Here is a 16,892-nt window from a genome sequence, read left to right on the forward strand (position 1 = left end):
ACGAGAGTAATTATTAGTTTAGACAGTTTCAATTGTATCTTACATATTCGTTCAATAGGATTAAACTGCAACACAGAGGTCATGCAGCGCATTGTCCCATTATCACTTTTGCATCACGACTCACGAAATTACCTGGCCTTATATGTGGTCTCACTCTTGCCCATCAAAAACAATTCATTGGTAACGAGAGGATGTTTGTTGAGTCTACAACCTAATTTATCTGACTTATTATATACTTCTTCGGTTTATTTAAGTTGAGAAGTTTTTTTTTTTTTTTTTTTTCTTTTCACGTTCACCAATGTGTTATTTCTAACACATTTGACCCAAAATGATCATATTATTTCTTAAACATAAATAGTCAAATACTCAAACTAGAATATGTGAATAGTGTAATAATTCAACGATCTATTACAAGGAGCATAAAATTGTGCTATAAAATAATACTCCGTATTAAGTGTGGTGACCTTAAGGTTAGATTCATACACTTTTATACTAGAGTGGAGGATACAATTTAAAAGTGTGGTGACCTTATTCTTATGGTTCAAACCCTTATGCTCTTTATTTATTTATTTATTTTGTCTAAGATCCATCCATTATTTTTAAGATGGGAAAGATGATACATTTTATTGGACCAAAAATTTGTACTAGTAAACCTGACTCATGTTAGTGAACAAGACTTCTTGAAAATGGGGTGATCCACCATTACCACTAATTATGGACCAAAAATTTGTACTAGTAAACCTGACTCATGTTAGTGGACAAGACTTCTTGAAAATGGGGCGATCCACCATTACCACTAATTATCCTATTACTTTATAAAAGTAATTGTATGTCTTACGTTTTGTTTGGATAGAAAATAAGAAAGGAAATAAAGGGGAGGGAAAGAGGAGGAAGGGAAAATAAAGGGGGGGGGTTGTTGAGCATTTTTTTCTTTCCAAATCTTTACCCGAACGGATAATAACAAACCCACCTTTTGATATTTACGAGGCAAATCCACCTTTGTATGCCATCTTCTTGTAATCAACTTTTTTAATTACAACCTGTTAAACAAGTTAAAATGTTTTTTTTTAAAAATATTTTTAAAGCCATGTGTTGCTCAATAATTGGTCCAAATAAAAAATTTAGAGACAAAAAAAAATATGTAAAAAAAAAAAAAAAACCACCACCCACCGCGAAACCCTAACCACCAACCTAGTCGGGCGCCACCCTAAACCTCCGAAAATGGTCGGCCAGAACCCCCTTATACCACAAGCCAACCCCGAATTCACCCCTAACTTAAATCCTACCCCCGTAACCACCACAACCACCGCCCTTAAAATCATCATAGTCACCGAAAAACCCCTCTCTAACCGTCGAAAACCCCCGAAACCTCCATCTCATCAGCACCGAAAAACACCACCCAACCTCCCTAACCACCCCGAAAGACCCCACCTTACCTCCTTAACCACCCAAAATCTCCCTTTAATACCTTAAAAGTTGTCGAAACCCATGAAGGTCCACAGTTTCCTTGGTGGGCAGTTGCCGATCGATCGTTTTCGGAGGTTAAGAAGGGCGGTCGGTCGGTTTTGGTGGCGGATGGGGGTAAAGGTCAGGGTTTCAAGGTGTTGGTTGGTGGTAGGAGTTTTTTTTTACAAAAAAAATGAAATGCACCAATTAAGATTTGACACGTGGCATACAACCTACTAAACTCGGTCACCAACAGGTCAAGGTTTATTAAAAGAGGATGACAAGAAAGGTCAAGGTTTGCCTTGTAAATATCAAAAGGTGGGTTTGTTATTTTTAGTTCGGCCAAATGTGGGATTATTTATTTTCATATTTCCTAAATATATATTGAGTTTCTAAGGTGTGCTCGTGCTTTTTTAAAATTACAAGATATACCATCCAACTTAAGGTATTTATTTAACTGTACCCTATAACGTTAATCCAATGTTAGTAGTTGTGTTAACGGTTCATTACCACACTTTGGAAAGAAATTTCACGCCCAGATTGGGTTAGAGTTATATAAGTAGGTTAACATTTAACATTAATTTTTTTTTCCAAATTTTCTCATCTTCTTTTCCTTCTTTCTTCTAAAAGAAACCATTGATATTTCAAGCTCTCGGTGTATTTCTTATTCTTTTTTCTCATCTGCTTCTTATTACTTCCTATTTATTTACAATTCTAACGTCAAATTTACGTCATAGGGTACGGTTGATTAATCAACTTAAGTTGGAGGGCACAACTTGTAATTTTGAAAAAGCATGGGCACACCTTAGAAACTCAACCACCTTGAGGGCATAGCTTGGGTTTTTCTAAGCTATACCCCTACGGTATTCGAGTTTTTAAGGTGTACCCGTGCTTTTTCAAGTTTCTAAGTTGTGCCCTTCACTAGGTGTTACAGTTTGAACGACATATTGTCGAGGAGAGGGTTTTGGCATCGGCTGGTGTGAAGAAAGGTTGCAGGCTGCTGTGTGTTGTTGGTGAATTGAGAGAGAAAGGGAGGTGAGTAAAAGTTGTTAGCTTAGTATCATGCAGTTATTAATGGAATGGTGGCTGCAGCGTGTGTCGAGGTGAGGTGTCGCTGGTGCTAGCGCTCGGTTTTAGGGTAATTTGTGTCGACGAGGGGTGGCCAAGGCAGGGAGTAGGGTGGCCGAGGTGGGGGTAGGGTGGCTGGGGGCTTGGGTTGGTTGGTTGTTTTTTTATTTATTAGGTTAAATATTTTTTAATTAATAAAGTTAATTAGTTGTTAAATACAAAAATATTATCATATTAGGGAAACTTTACAAAAGTAATGCTATTTTGGAGAATTTTTAAAAAAACAAAAAAAATTATTACCATTGAGAATGTGCAATTGTTTATGGCTACCATTAAGTCAACAAATTGCCTAAAACTATATGTCGTTCAAACTGTAACACCTATTAAGCACGAAGAGAGTATTAACTACATGCATATATATAGTATCCCTAAATACCCAATGTATTATAGTTTTTCCGTTTTTTAAATATCGCACCATATATAGGGGTTGGACACACTTTTTTTGGTGGCGGAGAAAAGGAAGGTAAAGAAAGGTAAAAATACATAATTATCTATATGATGTATGTAAACAATAAGTAAAGAATCAAGAGTTAAAAGTAAAAGTATATTGGGTATTTACAGTGTGAACAGAGACATTTTGTTTTTTAAAACTTTATTAATACTTATTTAGTTCTTTTTTATTTGACCTGCTTTAACTTTTACACTATTCACCGCCCTTCTTTTGACCATTTTTTGTGAATTATATATAAGTTACAACATATTCATGTAAAATGTTGTTATAATGTTTACTTATGAAGAAATAAAGTTATTGGGTGTTTGTAGGGAATATTTCAAGCATTACCCCAAACTTGAACCCCACTGCGATCATACACTAAAGCATGGTGGCGTCCAAAGGGAAAGAAGCTAGAGCAAAAGAGTCGCCAACAAGTTTTAGGAACTTGTAAACCGTTCACAGGGTGAAAGTTACACCCCTTAACGATCAAGGAGATCGTCAACTCCAATAGGTCTGGAACCATGACTGGTAGTTCGGGAATGAAGGTACAAATCCAATCTAAAAGAGATTGAACCTTCCCTAATAATAGGCCTCTACTTTATTCTGATCGTATTCATGTGCGCTTTCTGACTAACATGCAATCAATAGGATTAACCTAAACCTGTTTATCTATGTTGGTTGAATATTAATGCACAAGTAAAACTATTATTGGCGATCACTTGAATTATAATCATATTAACCCTAAACAAGATTATTAATTATCTTATTAAGCATGATTGCAAGTACAAATTCCCTTTAAACATGCATAAAAGGCGTGATCAAGCAATAACAATAAACATCAAGCAACATAATAATAATAATCATAATAAAAATAATCATTATCATAATCATAATCATAATTATCATAATCATGTTAAAGCATAATAATAGCAATATCCTAGACATGATACTAACAAGATTAATAACAAACCCTAGCATGTCACTAAACATCAAAAATCAAATATATAGCCCTAACATGATACTATTAGGAAATTAAAGACAATAAAAGGCATAATAGAAATCATAATTGACATTATATTCTTTACCCTAAACATGATACTAGAAACTTATTATTGTCATTCTAAACATCAAATTAAGAAAAACATCCTAACATGATACTAGGAATCAAAATAACAACCTAGACATGATTTCTATATCATAATAACAATAAATCAATTAAAGCACTTACTTGGATGCCTCATATCTCTTTCTAATAACAAAATACACGCGTTAGTAACTTCAAGGAAAATATTAATCAAAAGAATTAAATTAAATGATTGAAATAGAGATTTGGAACCAAACCCTCAGAAATTAAAACCTTTCACGTCTAGGGCGAAGGCAACTTCGAACTATGCTAGGTGTTTCTAGATCTTGTGAATGCGGAATTTTGTATGCAAAAGGGCTAATTTAGAAAAAGAGAGAGAGAATATCAAGAGATTCTTGATGAGAGTTGGTGGAAATTGATTATTGTTGACAATTGATGATTGAAAACAGAATTTTAAGAGGCTATTTATAGAGAAAATCAGTCGGTTGGATAAAAAAACGAATCAGAGTTTCAACGAGAATAAAACACGATTAGCGCCGACGCTGGAGTTTAGCGTCAGGCGCTAAAGGTTAGCGCCAGGGGCCAAGACTTAGCGCCTTTTGATCCAGAAGTCCAAATAAGGCATATAATATGTCGTTGGAATCAGATTAAAAACTTTTGTAGATAAGAAGATATGGCTTAAATAGTGGAAGGGTGTCAGTTTGGATAGAGTTTCATATCTCATTCATATCTTTTTTGTTATAACTCGGATTTAATATTATAATATATCATTGGAAAGATAATTTCAAGATCTATCCAACCATATAAGATTTGGATAAAGATTATGAGGCACGAAAATAAAATCTGAATATATTCCACTTCGTACAAAACAAGGATTCTAAAAAGGAGTAGTTTTATTCAATTTCAAACTCTTTAAAACATAATTATCAATCCTAACTCCATTAGGATTTACAAGAACCTTCTAGAATATTCTAGAAGACTATAATCAATCCTAATAGCTTTAGGAATGAAAATTAATAATAGGCGCTCCTCTAGATCATTGGGCCGCATATAAAATCCAAACCGGGCCTAGTTTAGTATTTTGGCCATAACTTCCTCATTATTCATCGGAATTAGGCTTATAATATATCGTTGGAAATGTCTTTTCAAGACCCATCCAACTACACTATTATTGGACCCTTATCATGGAACAACCTAAACTGGAATGCACGTTTTTCATAAATAAGGTAAGAAAAGAAATATTTTTAAAAACAGAAAGAAAAGATATTTTAATAAAAACATCCTTTTCACTAGACTTTTCGCACTTTCGCTTTGTTCGATAATCAAATGTCATGAAAGGTATTCATCACTGGGTTTGGTTTTGAGGAGACACATTTTGGTGTCTATACCGTTAAAGTTTTGTGCTGGCAAGCGTGGTAAATAAAAACAAGCAAGGATAAAAGAAAGGAGGAAATAGGTAAGTTACGCAAAAACGGAGGAAGTATAAGCTTTTAGTGGTACAATCAAAAGTGGTCTGACTTATCTATCTATCTTCTCCTTTCTCTTTCTTTTTTCATGTGATTTCCAACATTTTAGTACCCCCTCAATTTTTAAATACTCCCTCCGTCCTTTAGTAGAGTCCACTATTCTTTTTTTGGCAAATAAAAATTAAAGTCTCATAGTAAGAATCTTTCCCTTTTTAGTAAGTGTTTTTAATTTATTTTTTTTAATAATTTTAACCTCATTCTCCTAATTTAATCCCCAAATTATCCTCAATTTTAACTGATTTTTTAATATTTTTGGTATTTATTTTAATCCACCAACATATGTTATCTCTCCTCATTCTTCTTCTTCTTTTTAGGTACTTCTTCTTCTTTTTGGCATTTAACCTCCTAATTTATTAACCTATTTTTTCTTTTTTTCTCACTTGTTATTTAATCAACTTAATATACTTTGGTACTTCTAATCCCATGGTTTAAGGAATCTACAAAAATCTTAATTCCCGTAAAAAAAAAGAGAAATAGAACTCTTATAAAAAAAAAAGCGGAGGGAGTACTTGCTCCATTTCTATTTTTTACACTATTTATTTGTCTTACTTTGACTAATGTTTGTGATTTATACATAAGAAAAAATATAGTCTTCTGGGTACTTGTTAGAATCGTTTCAATGAATAGATTATTAATTTTTCAATTGTTAAAATTTATACTTATTGATAATTAAAGATATTATTGATCAAATGTTAGCATTTGTATTCGTGCCCAAAAGAAAGAGAGCAAGTATTTAAAAACGGAGGGAGTATTTGTTATGCATTTTCATACTGTATTACTACTTCCTCTCCTTTTCTAATATGTTTCATAAATTGATTACCGACTCTTTTAATGTAAATGATAGAGTATAAAACATATTCCTGGGCCTCAACCATCAACTTATGCTTTTGGTTGAGTCACGGGCCTGGGCCGCACCCGCAAACCAAGAGAGAGATAGTCTACTTTACAAGTTCAAATGAGAATCCATCACAAAATCATATGGCAATAGGAGGACTAGCCCCTTAGCCTTATAAAGTGTTTAACTCTCTCTTCTTCAACCAATGTGGGACACTTACATGTACTAACACTTGAGAGGTTTATTCTTCAACGGTAAATCTAGTTAAATTATGCCTGAATTTTTTAAATCCTTTTCAATAGGTCTAGTTCAGGTGTTTGTTTTAAGTACTGTTAGTTTTATTTTTTATTTTTATTTGGGTTTTTCTATATAATAACCCTGTTAATTTCACTTTTCTACGTTGTGCCCCAACATATATCACTTTCCACACTGTAACTTCAATATACATTTTGTTTTCATACGATAACCTTGCCGTTATCCCGCCGTTAAAATTCCGTTAGTGGGGCCCACTTTCAATTTATTAATATTTTTTATCGATTTGCGAGTTGAAAAATGTTCTATTAAAGGTTTTCGGAGCTATATTGGACCTTACTTAATAAGCAAAACGAGGCATTTACATTATTTTTTTGTGAAATTGCAACGGAACATTTCCCAGCGCGTAAATTGATTAAGAAAATATTAATAAATTGAGAGTGGGCCCCACTAACGTAATTTTTGACAGCGGGATAACGACAAGGTTACCGTATGGAAACAAAATGTATATATATTAAGGTTACAGTGTAGAAAGTGATATATATTGGGGCACAACGTAGAAAAACGAGAGAGTGAAGGATAGCTCAAGTGGATAGAGCTCTCTTCCCGATTCCAGGTGATATTGGGATCGATTCTCAACACCCGCCCTTGTGGCTCTTTAAACACCAAAAATAAAACCAACTTAAAAAAAACAAAATTAACAGGGTTACTATATAGAAAAACCTTTTTTATTTTTTATTTAAGGAGATTTTCAAATGTTGAAAAAAAAAAAAAAGTCACATTTATCCAACGGAATTAGCTGTAAACAGTTGAACTTTCTAATCATATATCGTGCATTAAAAAAATATTGGATTAAAAAAAAAATGTTATAAAGTTGAACTTTCTAACTATAGAAGTATATATTTACAGTGTTTGAGTTGACTAGTCTAGTAAGTCTTTTTCTCAAATGTTGTGCTGAGTGTACTGGGCGAAAAGTCTTTTAGAAGTAAGGAATTGAGTGGTTTAATAATCAACAAACATACTAAAACGATATTATTAAAAAATAATTCAGTTTAGATCAGGAGGTACAATGTTAATTTAAGAAATTAATACAAATAGAGGAATTAATCTAGAAAATAGACAAAAAGTAAGAGACATATCTGAAGTTGCACTACAATACTGAGAAATGATAAGCTAGAATAGCTCTTGAATATTTGAGATTAAAGCATGTTTTTTTTTTTTTTTTTTTTTTTTTGAATAGCATATTAAAGCATGTTTAGTTCACCTTATATTTACTTAAGTTAGAAAAAATAAGTTCATATCATATAAAAAAAAAAGTTGTGACGCATTATATCATTTTGTTTATGTGTGCTTTCTTATTGTTAAATGTCTTTAATTTCGTAATGAAAATTACATATACATATCAATAAAACATTATTACTCCTTACGAACCTAACAAGACCCAACATGGTATATGTTTCCGGTTAAGATTATCATACACAGTACATAAGGTGAAAATTTGGTCAAATCAGACAATCAAATTGGATCAGAAGACCAGATTAGATTAGATCATATCAGACAAATAAAATATAAGGTGAACTACACTAGTCGAATGTGAATGAGGCTTTTATATGTTTTTCTTTCCTATTATGTATAGCAGCTAGGGTTTTCTGTACATTTCTTCTAAAATTAAAATTAAGGAAACTATCTTGATTGATTATTGATTGATCCCATATCTTCCTTGATTTGGTCTTGCCTTAATTAAATTTTCTTAATTGATCTTGCAATATATTTCTTTTCTTCTTCAAATGCTTCCATACTTGGATTTTGCTAGGTTATTCTGAACTTATTGCCCTTGGGTGGATGGACCAGGGTAAATAGTGATAGTCTAGTGATCGAGAATATATATTAGCTGGTGACATGCCAAAACCGTCTGATTTTTCTACACTTGATAAGTCAATAGCTGAAATTTTTTATATACATTCAGGTGCACGGTGCACCTAATTAACAAAAGGTTAGGTTATGCATTTCATTTGATGATTAATGGAACAATAATCATCTAAATGATAAGTAAATACCTTTGGGTGTACTGGGTAATTAGATGTATATAATGATCTTAACAAGACTTGACTAGCTAGTAAGCAAAAAGTATTTTTAATACGTACTGATTCTTTTGTCCCTTTTAATTAATTTCTCCCATTACTACAAAGTATATATATTGTTTCTGTCTGGATCCGATAACCCGAGAACCCGAATTCGAGATCCTGATACCCCTATCGGCAGCCCGAGAACCTACACAATTTGAACAGAAGTTAGCTAACCCCGGGGTGATCCGGGGACAACCACTCCGATGACAAAGTTAGAATGTGTTTTAGAGAAGGAAGATAAGAAAGAGAAAGAAGAGAGAGAAACAGAGAGAGAGAGAGTGTAATTAATACCTTATTAATGACTCCCAACCTACTATTTATAATAAGGATCATGACAGGTGTCCACAAAGCATGCAAAACCCTTTTCTGCCAAGTGTGAAGCTGCTCTTGCCACGTGCCAAGTATCGACAGGCCGATATGTCTGCTTTACCAAACATATCTGCCCATTAACCAGCTCTACCGGGTTTAAATCCAAACCCGTAAAAGATGTCCGCCCATCCTACATTTCCTCCCATATATATATATATATATATATAGTGCAAAATAGTGCATTGATATTTTATATTATAATGCAAATATTGAGAAACGAAAAATATATCAATAAGTTTACATTATTATTATAAAAGGTAGATATTTGAAAATTTTACAATGAGATGGCTCTAATAAGTACATATACTGATATACATCAGTATTTTTAATCTTATGCATTAAACACGAACACTGGTCGTAAAAGCCAAACTGATGCTAACAATTACATCAGTATAAATTGAAGTTACTAAGGGATTAATTACTCCGTAACTTGTATGAATATGCCATGCATGGGAATCTAGCCCACTTACTATGGATGATCAATTAAATAAAAGTCAACATTTTTACATTTAATAATAAAGAACAACTTTTTTTTTTTTTTTTGACGAAATAATAAAGAACAACTTGTCAACTTGCTACTTCATTATATTCCATTATTCCACAAGTATTGACTTTGAAAAATCTACACGTACTAGTCATAATTTAAGTGAAATTTAATCACTTTAATGCTTAAATTTCAGCTTAAGCGTACAAAATACATGCAATACACGACAAAGATGTAACGTGTAGGGGTAGAATTCTTCCCTTATAAATGTACGTGATTTAGAGTTCAATGCTTCATAGAACAAAATTATTCATTCTAAAGATTTAAGAATAAACTCTTTCAATTTTCAAAATTATTTGAGTGAATATGCAGTGTAAGAACGAGGCAGCAGAAGTTGTTCGTCCCCTTGCTAATTATCCTCCCAATATCTGGGGTGATCGCTTCCTCAACTATGCTCCCCCGGACGAGGTTTCAAATTTATTATTATCATTATTATTATTATTATTATTATTATTATTATTAGGGCTTTTCTAATTTATGCCCCCAAACTTCTTCGGTTTCTAAGCTGTGCCCATGTTTTTTCAAACGTCTAAACTATGTCCTCAACCTCACTAATTTTTACTAACAATAACCTTATACGTTAACAATAACTTTTTTATTATTATTTTATTTTCTGATTTTTTTTTTTAAATTTTTAAAGTGTTAAACCAATTAGAACAGGACACATGTCAAATTAATAACGACACGACATCATTGTTGATAAAATCACTTAACTTTCGTTAACAGATATGGCTGTCAAAGGATATTGTTGATAAAATATCGTGAGGTGGAGGGCATAGCTTATAACTTTGAAAAAGCATGAGTACAGCTTAGAAACCGAAGAACTTGGGGGCATATAGCTGAGAAAAACTCTTATTATTATTATGAAAACATGATTTTATTATAAACTCAAAAGATTTACATAAAATTAGTAAAAAGCTTAGAACTAATCTGGGCTTCCACTCCTATAGCTATAGGCCTATAGCTTGTTATTGTAATTATCATCATTAACATAATTCATTTGGTTTTTACGAAGGTTTATCCATTATTTGTATTGTACAAGTAGCTAATGAGATTGGTTTTTCACTTTCTTTCATTTGCATATTATAAATTTTTTATTAAATATGGTATTGAATTTCAAAAGCAAGATAAAACAAAAATGGCATAAATGGCATAAATTGTCCCATATTGACTAGCTTCGGCTAATTTTCTTCACTAATATAATAATGGTAGACTTGGGCTAATTTTCTTCCCTAATATGACAATCTAAGTCTTTTGAGAAGAGACTATCCATAATTCTTTGTTTTTATGCTAAAAACATTTCTTGGTTTAGGTTACCCAAGGCCGAATGGAGCAAGGGGCGGAAGAGCTCAAAGAGCTAGTGCGCAAAGAAATTTTGGACGTTCATAAGGATCCAAAGGAAAGGCTTGTGCTTTTAGATGACATACATCGCCTTGGAGTTGCATACCAATTTGAAAATGAAATCGAAAACATTTTTCGAAATTTCTATAAGAAGATGTATGATGATAGTTCCTACAAGGATGATCTTTACTATGTTTCTCTACGCTTTCGTCTCTTACGACAACATGGCTTCAATGTTTCATGTGGTATGTTACATAATCACCTTGCATCTTCACCTCCATTATATTGTTCGTGTCAAATTTATTTATACTATATTAACACGTACGATATTAACCTAGATGTATTTGAAAACTTCAAATGTGAGAACGGAAGCTTTAAGGATTGTTTAGCAAGTGATGTGCAAGGCCTATTGAGCTTGTATGAAGCATCATTTCTAGGAGTGCACGGAGAAAATACACCGGACGGAGCTCGTTCATTTGCTACTACTCACCTAACCTCCCTTGCTACACAATTAAGCTCTCCTATGGCTGAACAAATAGCCCATGCTTTGAAACAACCCCTCCATAGACGCAGTATAAGGCTAGAATCGCGGTATTATATATCAATTTATGGGTCAAAGGCTTTCCACAATGAAGCTTTGCTGAAATTTGCAAAGTTAGATTTCAACTTGGTTCAAATATTGCACAACAAGGAGCTAAGAGATCATACTAGGTAAATTTGTGGAGTTATTTTCAATCTACAATAATTATTAATTAAATATGAAATGCTTTGAAAATTCTTAACTTTAATTATTGTTTATCCTAACTTATTAGGTGGTGGAGAAGTCTTGACATGGTCACAAAATACCCATTTGTTCGAGACAGAGTGGTAGAGGCCTACTTTTGGATTTTGGGTGTGTACTATGAACCTAAGTACTCGTATGCAAGAATGTTGCTAAACAAATTGTTCAACATTATATCCGTCATAGATGACATCTACGACTCTTATGGAATTATTGAAGAGTTAAAACCCTTCGCAGAAGCGATTCAAAGGTTTGTTTATAAAAATGCATCATATGATTATGTTGAAACCCATTGTTGCCCATTTGTGAGTGTCCCACATTGGAGAAAGAGGAGAGATGGTTTCACTTTATAAGGTAGCGGAGTAACTCATACTATTGCCAATTGGTTTTAGTATAAAAGCTTCTAAGCCTAGTTTATGGACCAAACTCTCCACCTTGTTTAGGTTGTCCGGACCCATTATATTGTTTCAAAATTTAACAGATTACATACTACTCCTAAACCTTTTTTCATTCAACCTATTTATTATTTAATGTACTAATTAGAAAACTAAGCTAACGAATTGGTGAAATAATAGGTGGGACAAAAGCTGCATCGGTCAACTTCCGAGCTACATGAGAGCAATTTCTCAAGTTATGTTTGATACATTTGACGAAATTGAGCAAGATTTAGCATTGGAGCAACGTGCATATGCTGTTTATTATCAACAACAACAAGTACATACATACTAAAACTAGCTTAATTTATATACACCATAATAATTATTTGTTTTTCTTGAGAAATCATACAAGAACATTAATCAATATCTTATTCTATGTGATAGATGAAAGCTATGTTTCAATCTTACATCCAAGAAACTATTTGGCATCACCATAACATTGTTCCAACATTCGACGAATACATGAGAAATGGCATTGTAAGCTCTGGCTATGTGTACGTGATTACTGCTGCTTATCAAGGCATGGGGGAGTTGGCGAATAAACATGCCTTCGAATGGGTCAATGAAACAACAAAGACTATAAAAGCTTCATGCATACTTGCTAGGCTCTTGAATGACATTAGTAGCCATAAGGTATGTACTTCCTCTTATCTAAGGTGACAACTACGCGTACTTTAATTTGTTCAAGGAGGCTCTTTTGTCCTAAATTACTTGTTATATTGCTTTAATTTCTAAATTTGATAAGGATGGATATAACATGAAATTTTGGTGTAAATTGTATCACTTACATAATTAGAATTGGACAACTAATTACTTATAACAATAATCATCATCACAGCTATAATAATTAAAAAGAACAACAACAATGGCACGTGATGTTTTCATATGTGTCTATAGTTGATCATGATTGAATGATATTATATATATATATATATATATATATATATATATATATATATATATATATATATATATATATATATATATATATATATATATATATATATATATATATATAAATAAAGTGTCCCTACTTTTATTTAAAATTTTAAAATGTATTTTTTGTAATCTTTGCTACTCTGTGTTATTTTATTCATATTTTGTTTAATATCTTATTTTTTGAGACCTTTGTTTATTTTTTATAAATCCGCCACTAATCATAATGGAATTTGTAGTTTGAGAAGAGTAGAGGTCATGTTTCATCTGCAATAGATTGCTACATGGATCAATTTGGAACCTCCATTGAAGAAGCTACGAAGGTGCTCCGATCACACATTGAGGAAGCATGGAAGGACATAAATGAAGAATTAACCGGGCCAAGAAATGTTCCAATGCCTTTGGTACTTCGAGTCCTCAACGTAACAAGGACATTATATGACGTTTATGAGGATGATGAAGATGGCTATACTATCGGCAAGTTTATCCAAGAAAAAGTTGCAACTATTCTTGTTGATCCTATTGAGGCATAAATTGAGTCATGAATGTACCTTTTAAATTTCCTATGTTTTTGCATTACTTTTGTGTTGAATAATTTACCTTTGGGGGGTATATATATGATTTAAGTTGTAATGATATGATATATGTATGATATTACGTATTACCTTTTAATTTGCTTGTTTTTAGTTTTTTGTTTTAAAAAAATCAGAAAAATAAAACAATGTCAAACAAGCTCTAAATAAATAGTTATTCTATTTATATTTACTTTAGCATTTGTCATATTTTTTAAAGGATAAGAGTGAGAAATTATAAAATGTAGTTTTTTTTTTTTTTTTTTAACAGCCAAGAAATAAAACAAAAATGAATCCTCTCTTCTGGCTTGTAATCGCTATGGCTTGTAGTAGTTGATGCAAATGGTTTGCTTTATTACCCTTTAAGATCACGTAAGCTCTTTTCCCTCTATGCACTTTGAAATGTAGCGTAGATCATGTAACATGACATTTTGTTCAATTTTTGAAATATTAGTGAAGTAATAAAAAAAATGGAGAAAATAAAGGTGATCATCAACTATGGCCTTGCCCGCTACCCAAAAAATGTGCACGTTTAGACAAGCATAAAAATACATTTTTAGTTAAAAACACGAATTCGGTCCTAAAAAACCTAACACTTTTTAGTCTGGTCATGAGTTTTAATGCCAAGGTGCAATAATTAACCCAACCTGAATTTTGATCACCTCTATCTGAGAGAAAGTAAATACGTAGAGTAAAATATTTTATTTCATCATTTTGTAAAAAATAAGTATGTGTTACGAAACAATTCACCCTACGTCCCTACCCCACCATGGCCGCCTAGTTAAGAAACTGCTAAACATGCATGAATGTGGAATCAAATGTTAATTCGGGTGTTCAGATCAGGTTAGATGAGGTCGGGTTACATCAGATCTCTTTTAAAACTTGATTCATGCTAAATTTTTATTATGTTCACAAGTCAAATTTTAATCGAATATTTTTCAGGTCAATTTTGAATCTGATCGTATCGATTGTTGTTTTGAAACCTCAAAAATTAAAGAAACCATCAACATGCATCATTGCTATGACAACCCCACCTTGGACATTTAGTAATGGATCTTTTCTTGCATTGTGGACTTGTACTAGCAACTAGTAGTAGTCAATTCTAGTATTATTCCAAGTCATTATCACATAATTAAGGTTGAGTAATCTGTTTAATTAGTCTCTAGTGAGCCTACAATTATAATAATGATCATCAACATGCATCACATTGCTATGATAATTAACCCCACCTTGGACTAGTATGGATCCTATCTTGCATTGTGGACTTGTACAAGCAAGAAGTAGTCAATTCTAGTATTATTCCAAGTCATAATTAAGGTTGATTAATCTATTTAGTCTCGATTATGACCTATAATTTCTAGTCATTAGCGTCGAAAGATCAGAAGGTTCTAGTTAATTACTATCAATAGTTCGTTCTATATTCTTTAAAACGGGGGCGCCCCAGTTTCTCTTCCTGATAAACAAGAAGTGTTTCTCTAGTGGAAAATGTGTAATAAAAACGCCTAGGGAATTGTAAACAAATGGTTTTTAAGATGAATAAATGCTGACTGTGAGTTCCATTGAGGAAGTCACGTGGACTACTGAAGAAGCCATTACATGGTGTAACGTTAGCGGCGTTCCATTTCAGCTTGCCTTCATCTCCACCTCCACCGACAACAAACACCTCCACCATCTTCTTTCGTCCCCACCGTCACCTCATCATCTTCCACTTTCGTCCCCACCGTCACCCCATCATCTTCCTCTTTCGTCTACACCGGGGACAACCACCATTATCGGCGGCGAACATAGGCGGCTTCGCCGCCAAAATCAAACGAAAAACCCAATAAGAAAAGGTAAAATTTATGGCATGGTTAACCCCAAAGGGTAAGGGTTACCTTCCTCCATTGATGCTAGCTGTCATCGAACTTGAATAATTCCTCTATTGAAGCTGTCATCGAGTTCGAATTCCTCCTTTTAGACTCCATTCCCTCCATTGAAGCTTATTCCTACTGTTAGCAGTCCTTTTAATTGATCGACACCTCAAATTTGTCTCCCGCTTTCGACGATTTATCGCCGGAGGTGGGAACTAATTAATTCTGGGCAGTACTCACGACAATGGTAAATTGCAAAAGGGGGTAAGTTTAACAAGGGGGTAACGGTAGGTTCACTCCGTCAATAGGTAATTCCAAATTTACCCTCATGAGAAACGCTTCTTGTTTATCAAGAAGAGAAACTTGGAATTACCCCTTTAAAACATGACATTTTATGCATTTTCCTCTTTCTTTCCGTTGCTCCTCTCTCTACCTTTACTCTCTCCAGCCTATCTAGCTAGCTAATTACCTCTCTTGAACAAAAACAAACCATCAAATTAAAAAATGATCGATAATTATTCCTAGGTAGGTGTTCTTGCGCATGGATGCCCTCTTGAGGAAATTTTAATGTCTATTAATCAGGTATGTTATTAATATAATATACAAATAAGATTAACAATGAGATAATCAATTTATTTATTTACTTTTTAATTTTTTTAGGTAATCTTAGTGATTTACTAGAAGCAAACTATATTTTGCAAGCCAAAGTTAATGGGGTTAGGTGCTGACTATCATTGGATTCAATCCATGTACATACGTGATACGTATTTAGTACTGCGTACTGAGTATTGGTTTAGATCAAGAGAAATACAGAAATTTGTGAAAGAACCTAGTTTGCCAGCCAAGGAAATTGGAGTTTAGGGTGGAGTGTTTTCCAAGTATACCAAAGACATGCATTAGATATGTTGGTCGTGGCCTCGTGGGAAGGTTTATGTGATTATTACATGACAATATACAAACCATAATTAGGAATTTCCATGTAAGAGGGCTTTTGATTCTACGGTTTATTTTTCTTACCTTATCCAAAAAAAAAAAAAAAAAAAAAAAAAAAAAAATAATAATAATAATAATAAATACACAAACTATTAGGTGCAGCTAAGGGTGTTCAGATTCGGGTACCCGAATTTTCAGATACTCGAAAAAGCGGGTACCCGAATCTTCGGGTAGTTTGAAACTTGGCACATGACCCGAGAAACCCGGATACTCAAAGTTATCCGAAATACGGGTACCCA

General features: G+C 33.1%; 1 protein-coding gene across 1 annotated transcript; it reads left to right on the top strand.

The window, feature by feature from the left end:
- The first annotated feature begins 9,979 nt into the window (after window positions 1-9,979).
- On the top strand, window positions 9,980-13,910 carry LOC110720101 (probable sesquiterpene synthase). Its single transcript, XM_021899101.1, has 7 exons — window positions 9,980-10,151; window positions 11,056-11,329; window positions 11,423-11,795; window positions 11,897-12,115; window positions 12,441-12,579; window positions 12,687-12,935; window positions 13,478-13,910. Exons 1-7 carry the CDS (start codon window positions 10,050-10,052, stop codon window positions 13,769-13,771), a joined length of 1,650 nt encoding a protein of 549 aa, XP_021754793.1. The 5' UTR covers window positions 9,980-10,049; the 3' UTR covers window positions 13,772-13,910.
- Window positions 13,911-16,892: the final 2,982 nt, after the last annotated feature.

This window comes from Chenopodium quinoa, unplaced genomic scaffold (genome assembly GCF_001683475.1).
Source record: "Chenopodium quinoa cultivar QQ74 unplaced genomic scaffold, ASM168347v1, whole genome shotgun sequence".
NCBI classification, from domain to species: Eukaryota; Viridiplantae; Streptophyta; class Magnoliopsida; order Caryophyllales; family Amaranthaceae; genus Chenopodium; species Chenopodium quinoa.

What these genes read in the sequence shown, in the direction of transcription:
- LOC110720101 (XM_021899101.1), top strand. Translation starts at nt 10,050, where the DNA reads ATGCAGTGTAAGAACGAGGCAGCAGAAGTTGTTCGTCCCCTTGCTAAT. An exon ending in ACTATGCTCCCCCGGACGAG is followed by an intron (nt 10,152 to 11,055) that starts GTTTCAAATTTA and finishes TTCTTGGTTTAG; the next exon opens with GTTACCCAAGGCCGAATGGA. An exon ending in TGGCTTCAATGTTTCATGTG is followed by an intron (nt 11,330 to 11,422) that starts GTATGTTACATA and finishes ATATTAACCTAG; the next exon opens with ATGTATTTGAAAACTTCAAA.